Source organism: Epinephelus fuscoguttatus, linkage group LG5 (assembly GCF_011397635.1).
Source record: "Epinephelus fuscoguttatus linkage group LG5, E.fuscoguttatus.final_Chr_v1".
Lineage (NCBI taxonomy): Eukaryota > Metazoa > Chordata > Actinopteri > Perciformes > Serranidae > Epinephelus > Epinephelus fuscoguttatus.
This window is the reverse complement of record NC_064756.1, coordinates 32389969-32404004: the sequence shown is the minus strand read 5'-3', so window position 1 is coordinate 32404004 and position 14036 is coordinate 32389969. Positions and strand designations below refer to the sequence as shown.

At 42.1% G+C, this 14036-nt stretch overlaps 1 protein-coding gene across 1 annotated transcript in view; it reads right to left on the bottom strand.

The window, feature by feature from the left end:
* The window catches only part of mtus2b (microtubule associated tumor suppressor candidate 2b), a 29370-nt gene extending 16388 nt beyond the window's left edge, over nt 1-12982 (bottom strand). The window contains exons 1-5 of the mRNA XM_049576148.1: nt 12897-12982; nt 11581-11759; nt 5052-7086; nt 4457-4649; nt 3633-3848 (exon numbers count right to left, since the gene is read on the bottom strand). Coding sequence (XP_049432105.1) covers nt 3633-3848; nt 4457-4649; nt 5052-6869 — 2227 coding nt within the window. The 5' untranslated portion in view covers nt 6870-7086; nt 11581-11759; nt 12897-12982. The remainder of the gene's footprint in view (nt 1-3632; nt 3849-4456; nt 4650-5051; nt 7087-11580; nt 11760-12896) is intronic.
* Between the last annotated feature and the right edge of the window lie 1054 nt (nt 12983-14036).

Here is a 14036-nt window from a genome sequence, read left to right as displayed (position 1 = left end):
ATGATCTGATTATGTAGGATGCTTTTGTCACTTTGCTCATTTTCCATTTTCTTTTTGTCTGAAAGTACGTATGTTAGATTCTGGTCCTGGCTTGTTTGATTATATGTTGTCTTGTAAGCGAGCTAGGCATTATTATTATTACACAATGATAAAAAACATTAATTCATTCATTCATGCAATCAGGATTGTTATTATTGTATCCACTGAATAAACTACTATAATCTCATAGCTTCTATTTCTCAAAAATCCCTCTTATCTACCTTAGATTTTCTTTTCTCTGTGATGCAAATATTAAGATTCAGGTGGTCACTGCAGGAATAATTGATACCATTACTTTCTTATTGTCCAAGTGGGAGTGACAGAAATAAATGTGACTTAAGACGAGACAAAAAATTGAACTTTGTTATATTGTATGTGTAGGGGAATCACTCAATAAACAGGACTGTAAAGAAAAAGATAAAGCAAGCTCTTTGTGAAAAGGCAAAGTACTGTACAGTTAAACTGAAGTTTGCACCATTTTTTAAATAAGATCTCCTCTTGAGAAGATGGACTTAAAAACGAACTGGTCCTTTCAGTCACCAGAGGATTGTATAGATTTTGAAGAACATTCTGTCTGGTGGTATTTTTTCCTGCAGGACATGGCAGGGATGGGACTGATCCACAGGAAAAGAGGCTTAATATTCATAACATGCCACAGAGACTTTTGCTGCTTCAACTGCTTTGAAGTCTCATTTGGAACTGGCAGTATGCAAAGCATAAAGTTAGATTATAAAGTATATGGTGACTAGTAGCTGTACCATGTCTATAATAAAAATAAAAATAAAAATGACATTTAAATTGCTAGTTTTATCTGATCAACAGCCGAATATCCAAATTCACTTCACTATGTTAGAAAACCAAAAAAAGGCAGCAAATCCCCAAACTTTTTAGTCTGGGAACAATGAATGTCTTTCAAAACATCTTCAGAGTTAGTTACTCTTCTGGCCACTGTGAGTACAGCTGACAAACACACTGTGGCTCCAAACACACAGAACATAACTCTTGTATCTTGCCATCCAAGTAGCACACAGAACAACAGACATGTGAGCATATTGTGTGCTCAGAACAGACTCCCACTGAGCTAACTGGACAGATGAATTCAACACAGTGTGTCAGCAGCATCCTGATGTTCAATATGGAAGAATGCACTCACTCCCAGCCCCAACATTTTTCTAAAGTGCATCCCTGGTGAATGTGGCTGCATTCGAAGCATACGGTGGCATACTAATGGAGCGGCGCCGTCTGAGCCAACAGCCTGAAGGGAAACACTGGCATGCAAGCTGCCAGTCATGTATAGGCTGTCTGAGCTACTCCCAAGCATTTTACTATCTGGTAGACACCCATTTATTCAGTAAAGCAGCTGAAAGGGACACAGCAAACTTGTAATTCCTTTTCAAATTTAAAGGTGCGATTGATAACATTAGCCAGAAGTCACACTCCCCTCCCTTCTTCCATTGCTTTCACGTCACAATGCCACCAAATACTGCAGTCATTGCAAGTCAGAAGTTGATAACATTTCAGTTCTAAATGAGTCCTAGTGCATCTGCTCGGGAAAGCATGGATGCCCACAGAAAACTGATATTTTTAGGGTAAGTTTATGAGCTTCACAAGCATCTACAGAGGACCAACCTCAATTACTACAGCACCATTAGTAAAGAGAAACAGCATATAAAATGAGTCAACTAGGTTTGTTTGTGTCGGGAAAATTTGGGCTTGGTGGATTTTGCCTGCTTGGAAATCCAACTTCAGTGACAATTCCATTGAACTTTTCTGTGTCGGAGGTTGTTTTTTTCCGAGTTCTGAGTACCATGGATTGCAGGTGGATAACTCATGATGGCTGACGACAGAGAGATACCATGTGATACTAACACCGTTATACTATTGGCTCACAAGCCTTGTTAGAAGCGGTAGCCAAACCTCAGACATCTTACACAGACAGTAACAAAACATTCTGTTTGGAACTGTAAAAATACTAAAAATGATTAATTAATGATTGATGATCTTTTTTTAAGGAAAATCATACTTTTATTCCTCACCTTTCTAAAAGTTCTGTGGTAATAATAATATTATTAATCTTTTTGTCTACATAGAAATGAGAAGAGAAACTAAATAAAGACAACAATAATTAAAGACAGAGTGGACCACACTTACATGACTGAAGGTTATCATCTTGATCTGTGGTTGTTTTCTGAAGAATTAGTGTTAAAAATGGTATAAAATATCCCAGTAAGGTGTACATTGGAGCCTTTTAGGATAGACGCTAAACCTAAAAGAACATTATCTGACTTGACTGTAGTGAAAGTCTGAGGAGGAGATCCACAGGCATGAAAGAGGTTGGTCAGAGGTGTCGGGGTAAAAACAGCCTCACAGATTATCCTGTCATACCACACCCTGACTCTCTCTTTTTGACACATACTGCAGCCGCCGGCACCACTTTTTCATTTCAGAGATTATAAATAGGGAAGAAGAGACTGCTGCTGACATGTGAAGCAGTTTCTACAGTTGAGGGGGGCGCACCCTGCATGAGACAACAGCTGCTTTCTTTTTTACCCCAGTCTGAGGACCCTGCCTGCACCAGAAGCTTAAGGAAGGGTCTGAATCCAGCTGGTCAGAATAAAGTGGTGTGCAGGAAAAGGCAGCAGTCAGCTGTCTGTGGACTGTAACAAATGCAGTGACACTTGAGCAAGGACAGCATTAAGCCATCATCGTATCAGCCAATCAGCACAGTCAGTACAGAAACCACAGAGATGCTTTCGCCTGTGCAACAGACCAGTCTTAAGCTTATCAGAATATGTCTATTTTTGGGTGCTCTGAATGAATGTTATCTGATTTTGGTTGGTTTATAATTATGATAAAAACTACCAAAGAACTAAAGACTGAGTCAGTGCAGCTGTTTGAGGTGTGACTGTGTGACTCAGTCCAACAGGATCATGGGATAGATGTGAAAACACAGGAGGGAAAAACTGATTTTTTCACAGTGGCATTTTTTTCACAATGGTTTGTGTGAGTCAGCACAATGAATGTGCAGTAGCTCCATGTTTGAACAGAATACATATACACTGCTTCAGAACATGCTGTAATAAACTGGCAACTTCTCAGCTTGTTCTAACACATTTCTTATATCTCTATTACACGCAGAGATAATCAGCTTGTCAATTGGATCTTAAGAGCATTGATCTCTCTAAATGAAGGCTGCAGGAAGCTCTGAACCGAGCACTAGGATCTGATCCAGATAAAATGCTGCAGTGTGCAGTCTGAGATGAGGCAGCAGAGGGAGGAGTGTGACTTAAAGATCTCTTCATCCAAACCTCTGTGCTGCAGCAGCTTTCAGCACTTACTTGTGATAAATGAATGGAAAATGAAAGGCAGTGAGTGGCTGTTACTATAGTAACTGAGGATAGCAGGGGCAGCCTCGACTATGGGTGAACTAACAAGGAGATGTAGATGTGATAAAACATAAATGTGGAATTTCAGACAGATATATCAGACAGAGCACTGAAATATTTTTGTCTGGGACACTGACATCTTAATTAAAGCAGTAAAAACTGTATGACCCTAAATTATTTGAAATATATGCAGAGAGCACGACTCACGCTGAGAGGGTCGGCAGGGATCACTGTGACTGCTGTCATTCGACATGTTGCTGGACACAGACGAGACACTAGAGCTCCGGACATAGCCAAAGGCTGCCAGACGGGCAGGTGGCAGGGCAGAGAAGCCTGGAGGTCGGAGACCAGACTGGCCTGGTTTGAGCAGAACACTCTTAGGGGCAGTTTCTGGACCTCTTTCTCCTGACCTCTTTTGCTCTCCTGGAGGTAGATGAGAACATATGCAATATTATGGTAGCAGTGAGTGAATCTGAAACTAAAATTATTACTTACTCTGACGCCTGCTCTGATGACTAAAACTATTCTCATGCACCTATAAAGACACAAATAGATGAAAACATATGACGACCTTCATTCAGTGATGAAACTGTACATAAATAAAAGAGCATCATCTGTGGAAGCTGACTAGATTATGACCTATAATATGAGCAGGTAGAAATTTGCAGTGCAATTTGGTAGGCTGTATGAGTTACATTGCTATCAAATGCTTTGCACTTCAAAGAGTTTAGGTGCCCAAAGCCAAGCCTCATCCATAAAGCATGACAGGGTAAAAAAAAAATTAAGTAAATCATTCAGCAAGCCGAAGACGATAACTTCTCTCCAGCTCGACGGGATAAGATGTGCACAGAATAGCAAAGTATGCAGAGAAATGAGGGATCTGATAAAATTTATTTCCCACAAACTATTCTTTGTGTTGCATTTAAGTATGTAGCATGTTAAATAGATAGATAGATAGATAGATAGATAGATAGATAGATAGATAGATAGATAGATAGATTCACTTTGAACCGATTATGCCAGCATCTCACCTGCAGGGTCCTGGTGGCCTTGAGCTGACACTCCGGCTGCCTGAGCAGACTGGCCTGGGGCCTGGGCTGACCTTTGACCTGACTGCTGAACTCTTGTCTTGGCTGCAGGCTGCCTCGTGACTGCCCCCAACCCCAGCTGAGGCCTCAGAGCCCTAGGTGAGCGATACACACTGCCTCCTTCTTGGAAAACATGCTAGTAAGAGATATTACCAATACAGTCAATTACTGTCATCATATCTAATATTTCACCTGAAAGGCAATAAGATGATAGAACATAGTTTCAAAACAGCTGTTCATGTATTTTTTCTGTAAGGGCTGTTATGTACACAGAGGTCGGAGCAGTTTCATATGTGAAATCTTCACTTTGATAAAACAACTCTGTCAACATATTGTCATATCCACATTTCACAGTTTGAAATATAGGGAGTGTAGCATAGGTGAAAGCGACCATTTTCCTCCTTCCACTGAGTGATTAAAACTTTTTTATTCAGGTATTTTGTCAGTTGCATGTTACTGTACTTGTCAGGATTTAACCACTAATGACATGCAGTTGTTGTGACACGTGATCAGAACAAATCAAAAGTCAATTTCTCACCTCTTGGAGATACTTCTCAGGCATATCCTCATGAAAACTGCCTGACTTCCCACTCAGCCTTTGAGGGACAGCGTTGCTTGGAGGTTTCACCCCAGTCGCAGCCATGCCTGGTGGACAGTACCCGGCTTTCTGCATCTCCTGTCGATATCTGTCAAACAGCAGGTTGGAGGAACATAGCACCGGTGTGGATTTAGGTTGAGGGCCAGCCTTTGGATCTTTATGAGCTGGTGGGCTTGAGTAAGAAGATAGTCTTAGCGGGTGTGTGGAGGCTTCAAGTGGGGCATCCGTCACCTGAGGTTTTGCTTGAGGATTCTTTCGTACATAGGTGATGATTTTTGGTCGAACATTTTTGGGTTTCTGGGGAGGAGAAGACCTCCTGGGTTCAGGCTCTTTCTGCTGAGACATGACAGGTTTGGGGATGCAACTGCTCAAACTTGTCTTAGCTGGAGGTCTGACTGTTTGACTTAAACCCCTCTGAGGGGAGTCGCTGCGCTCCAAGCTCAGTGCCCTGATGCTCTGGACCTTGGCTGGAGAACCAGGTGGTCGTCTCTTGGGGGAGGAGGAGGTTGTTTTAGATGAAGTAGGAGTTGCTGGTCGACTGGGGCTTCCCCATGGCTTCCTCCTCTCCAGACTTGAAGAGCTGGAGGGGACAGTGTTCTCAAAAGAGCCTTGCTTTTTTAAGGTGTTATCAAAGGAGAGCTGCTTCTTGAAAGTATTCTCAAATGATGGCTGCTTTTTCAAACTCTTGTCAAAAGAGTTTTGTTTTTTCAATGAGTTATCAAATGATCCTTGTTTCTTTATAGCTTTGGATTCAATTGATGACTGCGTCCCCTTTGTGCCTGTTTTGGGTGGGCTGTAGTTCACATCAGGGGCTTCACCCGCTTGTGTGCTTTTATCTATTTTAGTGTTGCTTTCCTCATCTGTAGTTTTTAAAGCGAGTAAACCCTTGTGCTCTGTACTTCTTCGATCACAGTCTACCTCTGAAGTGGTATTCTCTGCTTTATTTCTCTGGTTATTGTTTGCCCTGTGCTCATCAATGACATCCTTACACTGAACAAGTCCATTGCTCACTTCTTCATTCTCTGATTGACCCACTGAATTCAAATTCATGTCCACATCTTTTCTGTTTATTGTGCTTTTTCCAGAGGAGAGGGAAGAACGATTGGCTCTTTCAGAGGCCTTGCCTTTCTCAGTGACAGTCTGGGAAACCAAAGTCAAATCTTCTGAGATGCTTGAGTAAGGACAAGAGGCAATGTGCCAGGAATCTGTTGTCTGGGTCCTGCCAGCAGTGTCCATAGCAGTGTCCATGCTTGAAATGGTGGACAGACAAGTCACAAAGATATCGGTCTCTGAGCTTAACTCAGTCCTGGACACCTCTTTGCTTTCAGAGATGGGAGAGGCAATGGATTCCTGCTCATTGGTGCCATGCAGAATTGTCTTTCTCTCTTCTCTGCTACTATAATCTGTTACTGTAGCTTTACTGCATGACGAAGGCTGCTCTTGAAGCTCTTTCCGGTCTGCAAGGCCAACAAAGTCCTCCCCCTCCTCAACCAGGTAGGCCTCCAGCTCCTGACACTCCAACATCTCAAATTCAGCCAGCTCTGGGTCGTCACACTGGGAGTCCGTCCCCCAGATGATAACTTTGTCCTGCTGTACTGTTTCAGTCATCAGTCCTGACAGAGTGCTGGTATCCCCCGTCATACCACCATCCTCTGTCTGGATTTCATTGGCGTTGGCATCACCATCAGCCAGCACCCCACCCTGCTGGTTGTTGTTCCTTAACTCCCCCTCACCAAAGGCCTCTCCTCGCTTGCTCATTTTGGATACAGCTCTGTGTTTACAGCGCCCTCAAGAGCACTTTCAATCATCCATGGCATCTATTACCACAAAGTCTGTCTACCCATCAAAGAGTTTTAGTGGCACAGCAGGAGCCTAGAATTGATTTTCCCATTGCTTTCCAGTAAGCCAGTATTCAGAACGCTGAATATCATGTCTAATTTGGAAGATGGATATTCATGACATTTGGGTCCTTATCCTGTATGAAAACAAACCACAAATAAAAAGATCAAGAAATGAGAAATGACATGATAAGAAAGTATTAAATAGGTATAGGCTTTTATAAAAAGATTCAGAGCTTTGAATGACCTATTGTCAGGGGGCTCAGATTATTTTAGCAGCACTCCTGTGGAATACACAGAGTCATTATCTTCTTCTGCTGTGCTGAACATTTTCAACAGGCAAGCTTCTGAAGTAGATTTTAAAAAAAAGGAAATTCCATCAGGAAATTAATCCTAATTGCTTTTTGCTTCTTTTGAAGTGCGTTTCATACAATTTAACTGAATTCTATACTTAAACAGTAAAATAATACACTCAGTGGAGTATCAGATCACTAGGAACAATGTAACACGTGTTCTCAGATCTGTGTGACAGAATGTGAATTTCTCTGATCCAGTTTCAGGAGCCATCCATAAATGTATGATTGCAAAAACTAAATGTAGGACAGACCTTACTAATGGTTTGTCATTTGCCAAAACTATGTCTTCATTGACCGAAATCTACCTTATGAAGGCAGGCTTTCCAAGAACACATCATTTATCAAGAGGACCAGAGAGAAGGAGAGACTACAAATAAGAGACCATTAACCTGTGAGGTCAAAAAGAAATTCCACTTATATTCTGACATTCCCATTATAACCACTGCATTAATGCTTACTAGAAGTCATAAAGTTTAACTAATTGTATTGCTGCATCACTGAACTGGCTTCTATAGGGGAACAAAGGATGACCATAAGCATTTGAACCATCTGTTCTATCAGAGTTTTTGATGAATATCCATGGATGATATTGTGATTTGTATGTGGACACAACTGTCTCTACCCAGGTCTGCAACTATACGAAATGTTTTCTGATTCTGATTAACCAGCCTTGCAGTGTAGTTTCAGAACCTGATTCCTGATTAGTCTCAGGACACAACTCTGTAAAAATTAGATCATTTACATTCTGCAGCAACTTTAATTTTCCATTTTCCCCAACATTTTCCCTCTGCAGCAGTCATTGCTCACTGTTCCCCTCACTGCTACAAGACTAATGAAATACATAAATCGTACCAATCCCAGAGCATACACTCAACAGCCGACTGATAGAACAACACGTCATTCTTTGACATGAAAAGAAGCATCCCTTTGTTATTCTTGCAGAGGAGCTGTGTGGTTGTAGCATAATGACAGCATGCTGTGCTGTGGGGAGAACAGGTGGCGGTTAAGTCTGCATGCTCCTACATTAGCTATGAATGGGTTCACATTCATAGTGTTTTCATATAAGAATATATGTGACAGGCTGTCTCTGAACTCCGGTGCTCTTGGTGGTAGTCAGGAGGAATTTGTTAAACACAAAATGATACTGATGTGGAACTCTAAGTGCAGAAAAAAAAACATGTCAGCACCATGTAGGACTGACTTGCCCTACTAAGAGATTATTAGATGTTAGCAGGTGTGCTCACTTGGCCTGATATTTAAGGTCTCTCATTTAGACTTTACAATAAATTGGAAAAATCCAGTGGTGCTCCATCTCTGCAACTGGCCTATTTCCTGCCTGGACTCTTATAGAGTACAGAGAGCTTTGACAGCACAATAAAAGCAATTAACATGCAATTAACAAGTTTCCAGCTCTGACTGTCAAGTAAAAAAACAACAACAACAACAACCCAAACATCATTGCCACTGGATCGCATCATCATGTTTTTTCCACTTGATAGTTTTGTGCCTACCTTCTCAGTTTAAGTCACAAAACGGAAGGAAATAATATTTTATGTCAGGAGTGCGGTGGTGCTTGTCGCTAAAGAGATCACCTGGACTGAAAATGGAAGCACAAAACAAATACAAAACAAAATTCTCTGTTTGTCCAAGTTAAACTCATCAGCCGATTAGCATGAAACCTGACTGACTACTCCTCCACCTCATCTCCTCACTCCCCATTTATGTTCCCATAAATCCACTTACGCAGCAGGATATAACATCCAATTTCCCTTCTTGTGAAAATAAAACTGTTGTGATGATTATGAGATTGCTGCATGTTTAGAACAAGGAAAGGGGAGACTATTAGTTACAAAACACACATGCTATGTTTTGTACACCTAAAATGAGAATGCAAAGAGGACAGCAGTGTGCTGTTTAGAGTACAGCCTGACACACTACACCAAATGCTGTCTCAGCACCTGCACTGCAGACCAGAGACCAATGAATCAGATTCCTTTACACCTGCCTTTCCCCGCCTCCCTATCAGGTACAATAAGGCACAGTAACTGTGCAGCTATTTAACCATATGAAGCCACAAACTCCCTCTGGGTAACCAAACAACTGATGAAGCTCTGATTAAGAGTCTTACACATAGCATGTTGCCTGACAAGAGATGACAAATTGGATAAATGAAGTCTTGTTTCAACAGAGAAGCTGCAATCTAATAACAGGATTATTTGTGCTGCAGCCATGATTGCTTCTCCATCCCTTAAATTAATTTCAAACTCCAAATCAATGCACTGCAGAGAACTGTACACACACAACAGTGCTGCACATGATATGGCATTCATTAGAAAAGGGATGACATGATGCATCTGGCTCACTACAGTTAAAAAACTGTTTTTTTATTACATCCTTCAAGAGTGAGGATGATAAAAATATCAGTGATACAACAAATAACAGGGGGACAGATAGTCTACATGTATGGCATCACTCGGTCTAAATAATATGACAAAAAGCACAAATCAAAGATAAATGAGGATGTTGATGCCAACATGTAACATAACACCTCTCAACACTACAAAAATGCACACATGAATCTTTTTTACCTTGCTTGCCCTACTTTTCTGAGTAAAGTTCACATTGTTCCTTCTGTGGATTTCATAATTTTCTGCTTCACAGTCTCCCATGCTGCATGAAATGAAAGCATTACAGAGATAATTGAACTTTTTTAATTCATTTCAACCTCTTTCTCTTTACAAATCTCTGGAGAGCTGAGCGTCACAGTCCGGGCAAGAAAGAGCAAGATGCCGCTTTTATACTGACTAAAAAGTGCAATGCAAGTACCATGAGTGACTGAAGTGAGATTCCTCACTTCCTTTACCGCCCTATTTGCCATTTCCATCTACACAGCACATACTGTACTGTTATACTGTACATTCAGTGTGTTAGGCTCAATTCTGCATTGGCCTTGTCACTTCTTCCCTCCCTTTTTTCCCTTTTAAATAACATTCCCTGGTTGTTTTTCTCCCGTGGCTGCAACAGCTGATAATGTTCCTGCGGCGACACCATCATGGCACTCCGGAGATTGAGGAAATTTATGCTCGTACCAACAACATGCTTCCCTGAGCATGTTTCCCCATCCCCCCATTGTTCAGCAAGTCACCCCACCGCCACCTGCCTCCTGATATGTAGCATGATGGCAAGACCTTCACTGGGGCCTCTTATGAAATCTGTGCATCCTTGACTCTGTGCATCCTTGTGTGATTACATGCTCAAACCACTTGTTTATTTTTTCAGTGATACACAAGCATCTTCAGTTTCAGCAGTCACATATCTGAGGCAAAGTACAGATCAAGGCCATAATTTGTCCACCAAGCTTCACTTGATGCTTAAACTGGAATCCTCATGAAATATTGAGGATGAATGAAAATGGAGGCACTAGTCTCCCATCCATTTTATGCTTCAGTGGCCCTGACTTCTTTGTGTAACCAGCCAAAGCTCACATAATATCATCTGTTGTTGTGTCTTGAGCACATTGAAACAGCAGCATAAGTGTGTGCCTGTACGGTCTGTAAGTGACGGCAGACTAGGTGCAGAGGCAGCACATGTGCTGGGAAAAAAACATTAATGTGCCATGCAAATGTAAATTCTTTCTGAATAAATGTACAAATAGGTCAAATCAACACTATCAGTGTTGAAGTAGTATAATTACTCATGGCTAGTTGAGGCCTTGGTGGTCCTTGGTGTCACATGTTACATAATGAAACAAAAGCCAGGCCTTTTGGATAACTATGGTCACTCCACAGACACCATCACACATCTGTCACTTCACTTTTTCTGATGTTCATGCACCTCATGCTGCCTTGTTCCTCATTCCACAGTTTCTAAATATAGAGGGCATCTACACACATGATCCCTTATCAGGAAGGGAAGAGGCTTTGCTGCTTTTAGGGCAGCCACTAAAAAACAAACATAGAGGTGAAAGAAGACATTTCACAGGGTCTGACCCTACTACACACACGCGCGCGCTGAGGTGAGCCTACCTATAACGAGGTTACCTTTCTTTCAGCTTGACTGTATGCAACAGCTGCCTTACAATTTGCACACCTGGAAATGGCTGGAAAATACCAACGTTAATACGCACACCATCACCACCAACAGGATCATCCGCAGTCTCTCCAGCTGATGCAGCAGCGTCAAATCCAATTATCACTGCTCCTGATCTGTGATTGAGATTGAGAGGAGAGAGACAGAGAACACCAGCCGTCCCCGCTGTGAAATGGCTATTCTTACCGTTTAGATTCAGCTAATCCGCCGGAGAAGAGCTCGACGGTGAAGACAAGAAGAAGCAGCAGGGACACGACCAGCCTGAGCTGTGATGAAGAAGATGCAGTCTGCTGCATCGCTGGAAAACAGGGAGGAGAGGAGACTCAGCGCTCGACGCCCAAGTCAACATGAGCTCAGGTCGCCCCCTGCAGGTGAAATCATCAATTTATTTTCCCTCCATTAAATATTTAGAGCTACACATACAGTAATATCAGACCGTGTACACAATTTAGTGACCACACCACACCTTAAAAAAAAGAAGATCCAAGTGTTCCATGCAGCCTATCCATAAATTACAACAAGATAGATAAGAGAGTCGCTTGTATCATTAATCCAAAATGTAAGGTATTTTATTCCGTGCAAAACATCACATTGATAAAATAATAATTAGGGCCCGAGCACCACACAGTGCGAGAACCCTCCTGAATCATCTTTTTTTTATCATCTGAGTGAATGGTACCCTTACTCAAAAACTCCTTAAAGGGCTTCCAGGTCTTGTCAAAGGATTTACCAGTGTCTCCAAGGGAAAATCTAATCTTTTGAAGTGTGAGGTGGTTTAGGATCTCCTTAAGTCATCTGTTGTGTGAGGGTGGAAGAGTGTGCTTCCACTCCAACATGATGGGACGCCTAGTTAATAGAGTTGTGAAAGCCAAAACATGCCGTTTTATCAATGAGACGTTCGGTGCTGTAGGTGGTGGGACTCTAAACAGGGCCTTAAGAGGATCAGGGTTAAGGTTCAAGCCAAAAACTGCCCCATGTGTTAAATATTTGATGCCAAAAGTTAGTTAAATTTGGGCAGGACCAGAACATGTGAGTATGATTGGCAGGTGGCTGTTGGCACCTACTGCAAGTGTCACTGGCGTCTGGGAAGATGTTTGATAGTCGGGCATTTGTATAATGTACCCTGAAGAGAACCTTACACTGTAATAAGCCATGCCTGGCACACATAGAAGAATGGACAATATGGCCCCACCTGCTGTCAGGTATCAGCACACCAATTTCTTGCTCCCAAATCTGCTTATGCTCAGATGGGTGGCAGGATTTGGGTTAAGGGAGCCAATGGAATTGTAGATTATGGAGATAGAGCGTCTCTGGACAGGATCCAGAGCCAGAAAAGAGTCCATCAGGGATCCAACAGGGTGGTTAGGGAAATGGGGATAGTTAGCTTTCCCCCTACTAAATTTCAACAAAGCTGCCCCACAGTATCTTTAACCTAAATTCATGAAAATTGGTAGGCACATGCAATATCCCAAGCCCTACAAAAAATTCTCCTGGAACCATACCCTGAATCCAACAGGAAGTCAGCCATTTTGAATTTACTGTGCAATTTAGGAGCATTTTTGGCCATTTCCAAGGGTCGTACTTTTATGAACTCCTCCTACAGATTTTATCCAATTGACTTCAAATTTTGTCTGGACCATCTTAAAGTAGGAAGTGGTTTGTAACTCCAGCATACACGCTCCAATCTGCCCCAAACTTCATGTTTGATTACAGTCCCACCCTGAATCATAGACTGTATAAATAAGGCCTGAAGGCCTGAACACATCTACATACCAATATTTACTTATAGTTATAGCACCACCTATTGGCAACAGGAAATTGCATGTTTTATATCTTCAATTACATCTCCTTGCAGGTTGACCAGATCCACTTCAAATGGGCTCAGAAAAAGGCCTCAAGACCTTAATGACACTTTCTGATGAAAATTTTGAGTTTTTGTCAAACAGCGTTGCTGTAGCATGTTGGCCATTTTGCAAATTTCACCATAAAACAGGAAGTTGTTGTAAAATGAGCATACATTGTGCAATCTGCCTAAAATGTATCATGCACGATAGCAGGCCCAGCCTCCTGGTATCTATGTGCCAAAAATGACATTAGAGTCATAGTGCCACCTACTTCTAACCACTGGAGGGCTGGGGGCAGGGTACACCCTGGACAGGTCGCCAGACTATCGCAGGGCTGACACATAAAGACAAACAACCATTCACGCTCACATTCACACCTACGGACAATTTAGAGTCACCAATTAACCTAGTCCTCAATCTGCATGTCTTTGGACTGTGGGAGGAAGCCGGAGTGCCCGGAGAGAACCCACGCTGACACGGGGAGAACATGCAAACTCCGCACAAAAGGGCTCCCACGCCCAGGATCGAACCGGCAACTCTCTTGCTGTGAGGCAAGAGTGCTAACCACCACACCACTATGCCGCCCAGTGCCACCTACTGCAAACAGGAAATGAAGTTTTATATTTTGACATGCTCCTCCCACACAGGTGACCAGATCCTCCTCAAATTTATAATCAGCATAGCCACAAGACCTTGATGGTGCCTACTTATGAAGATAGTAAATTTAAATTGAAGGGTGTTGCCATGGTGACAACTTTATTTGCCGTGAAATAGGAAGTAAGACTTGTCAGACACTTA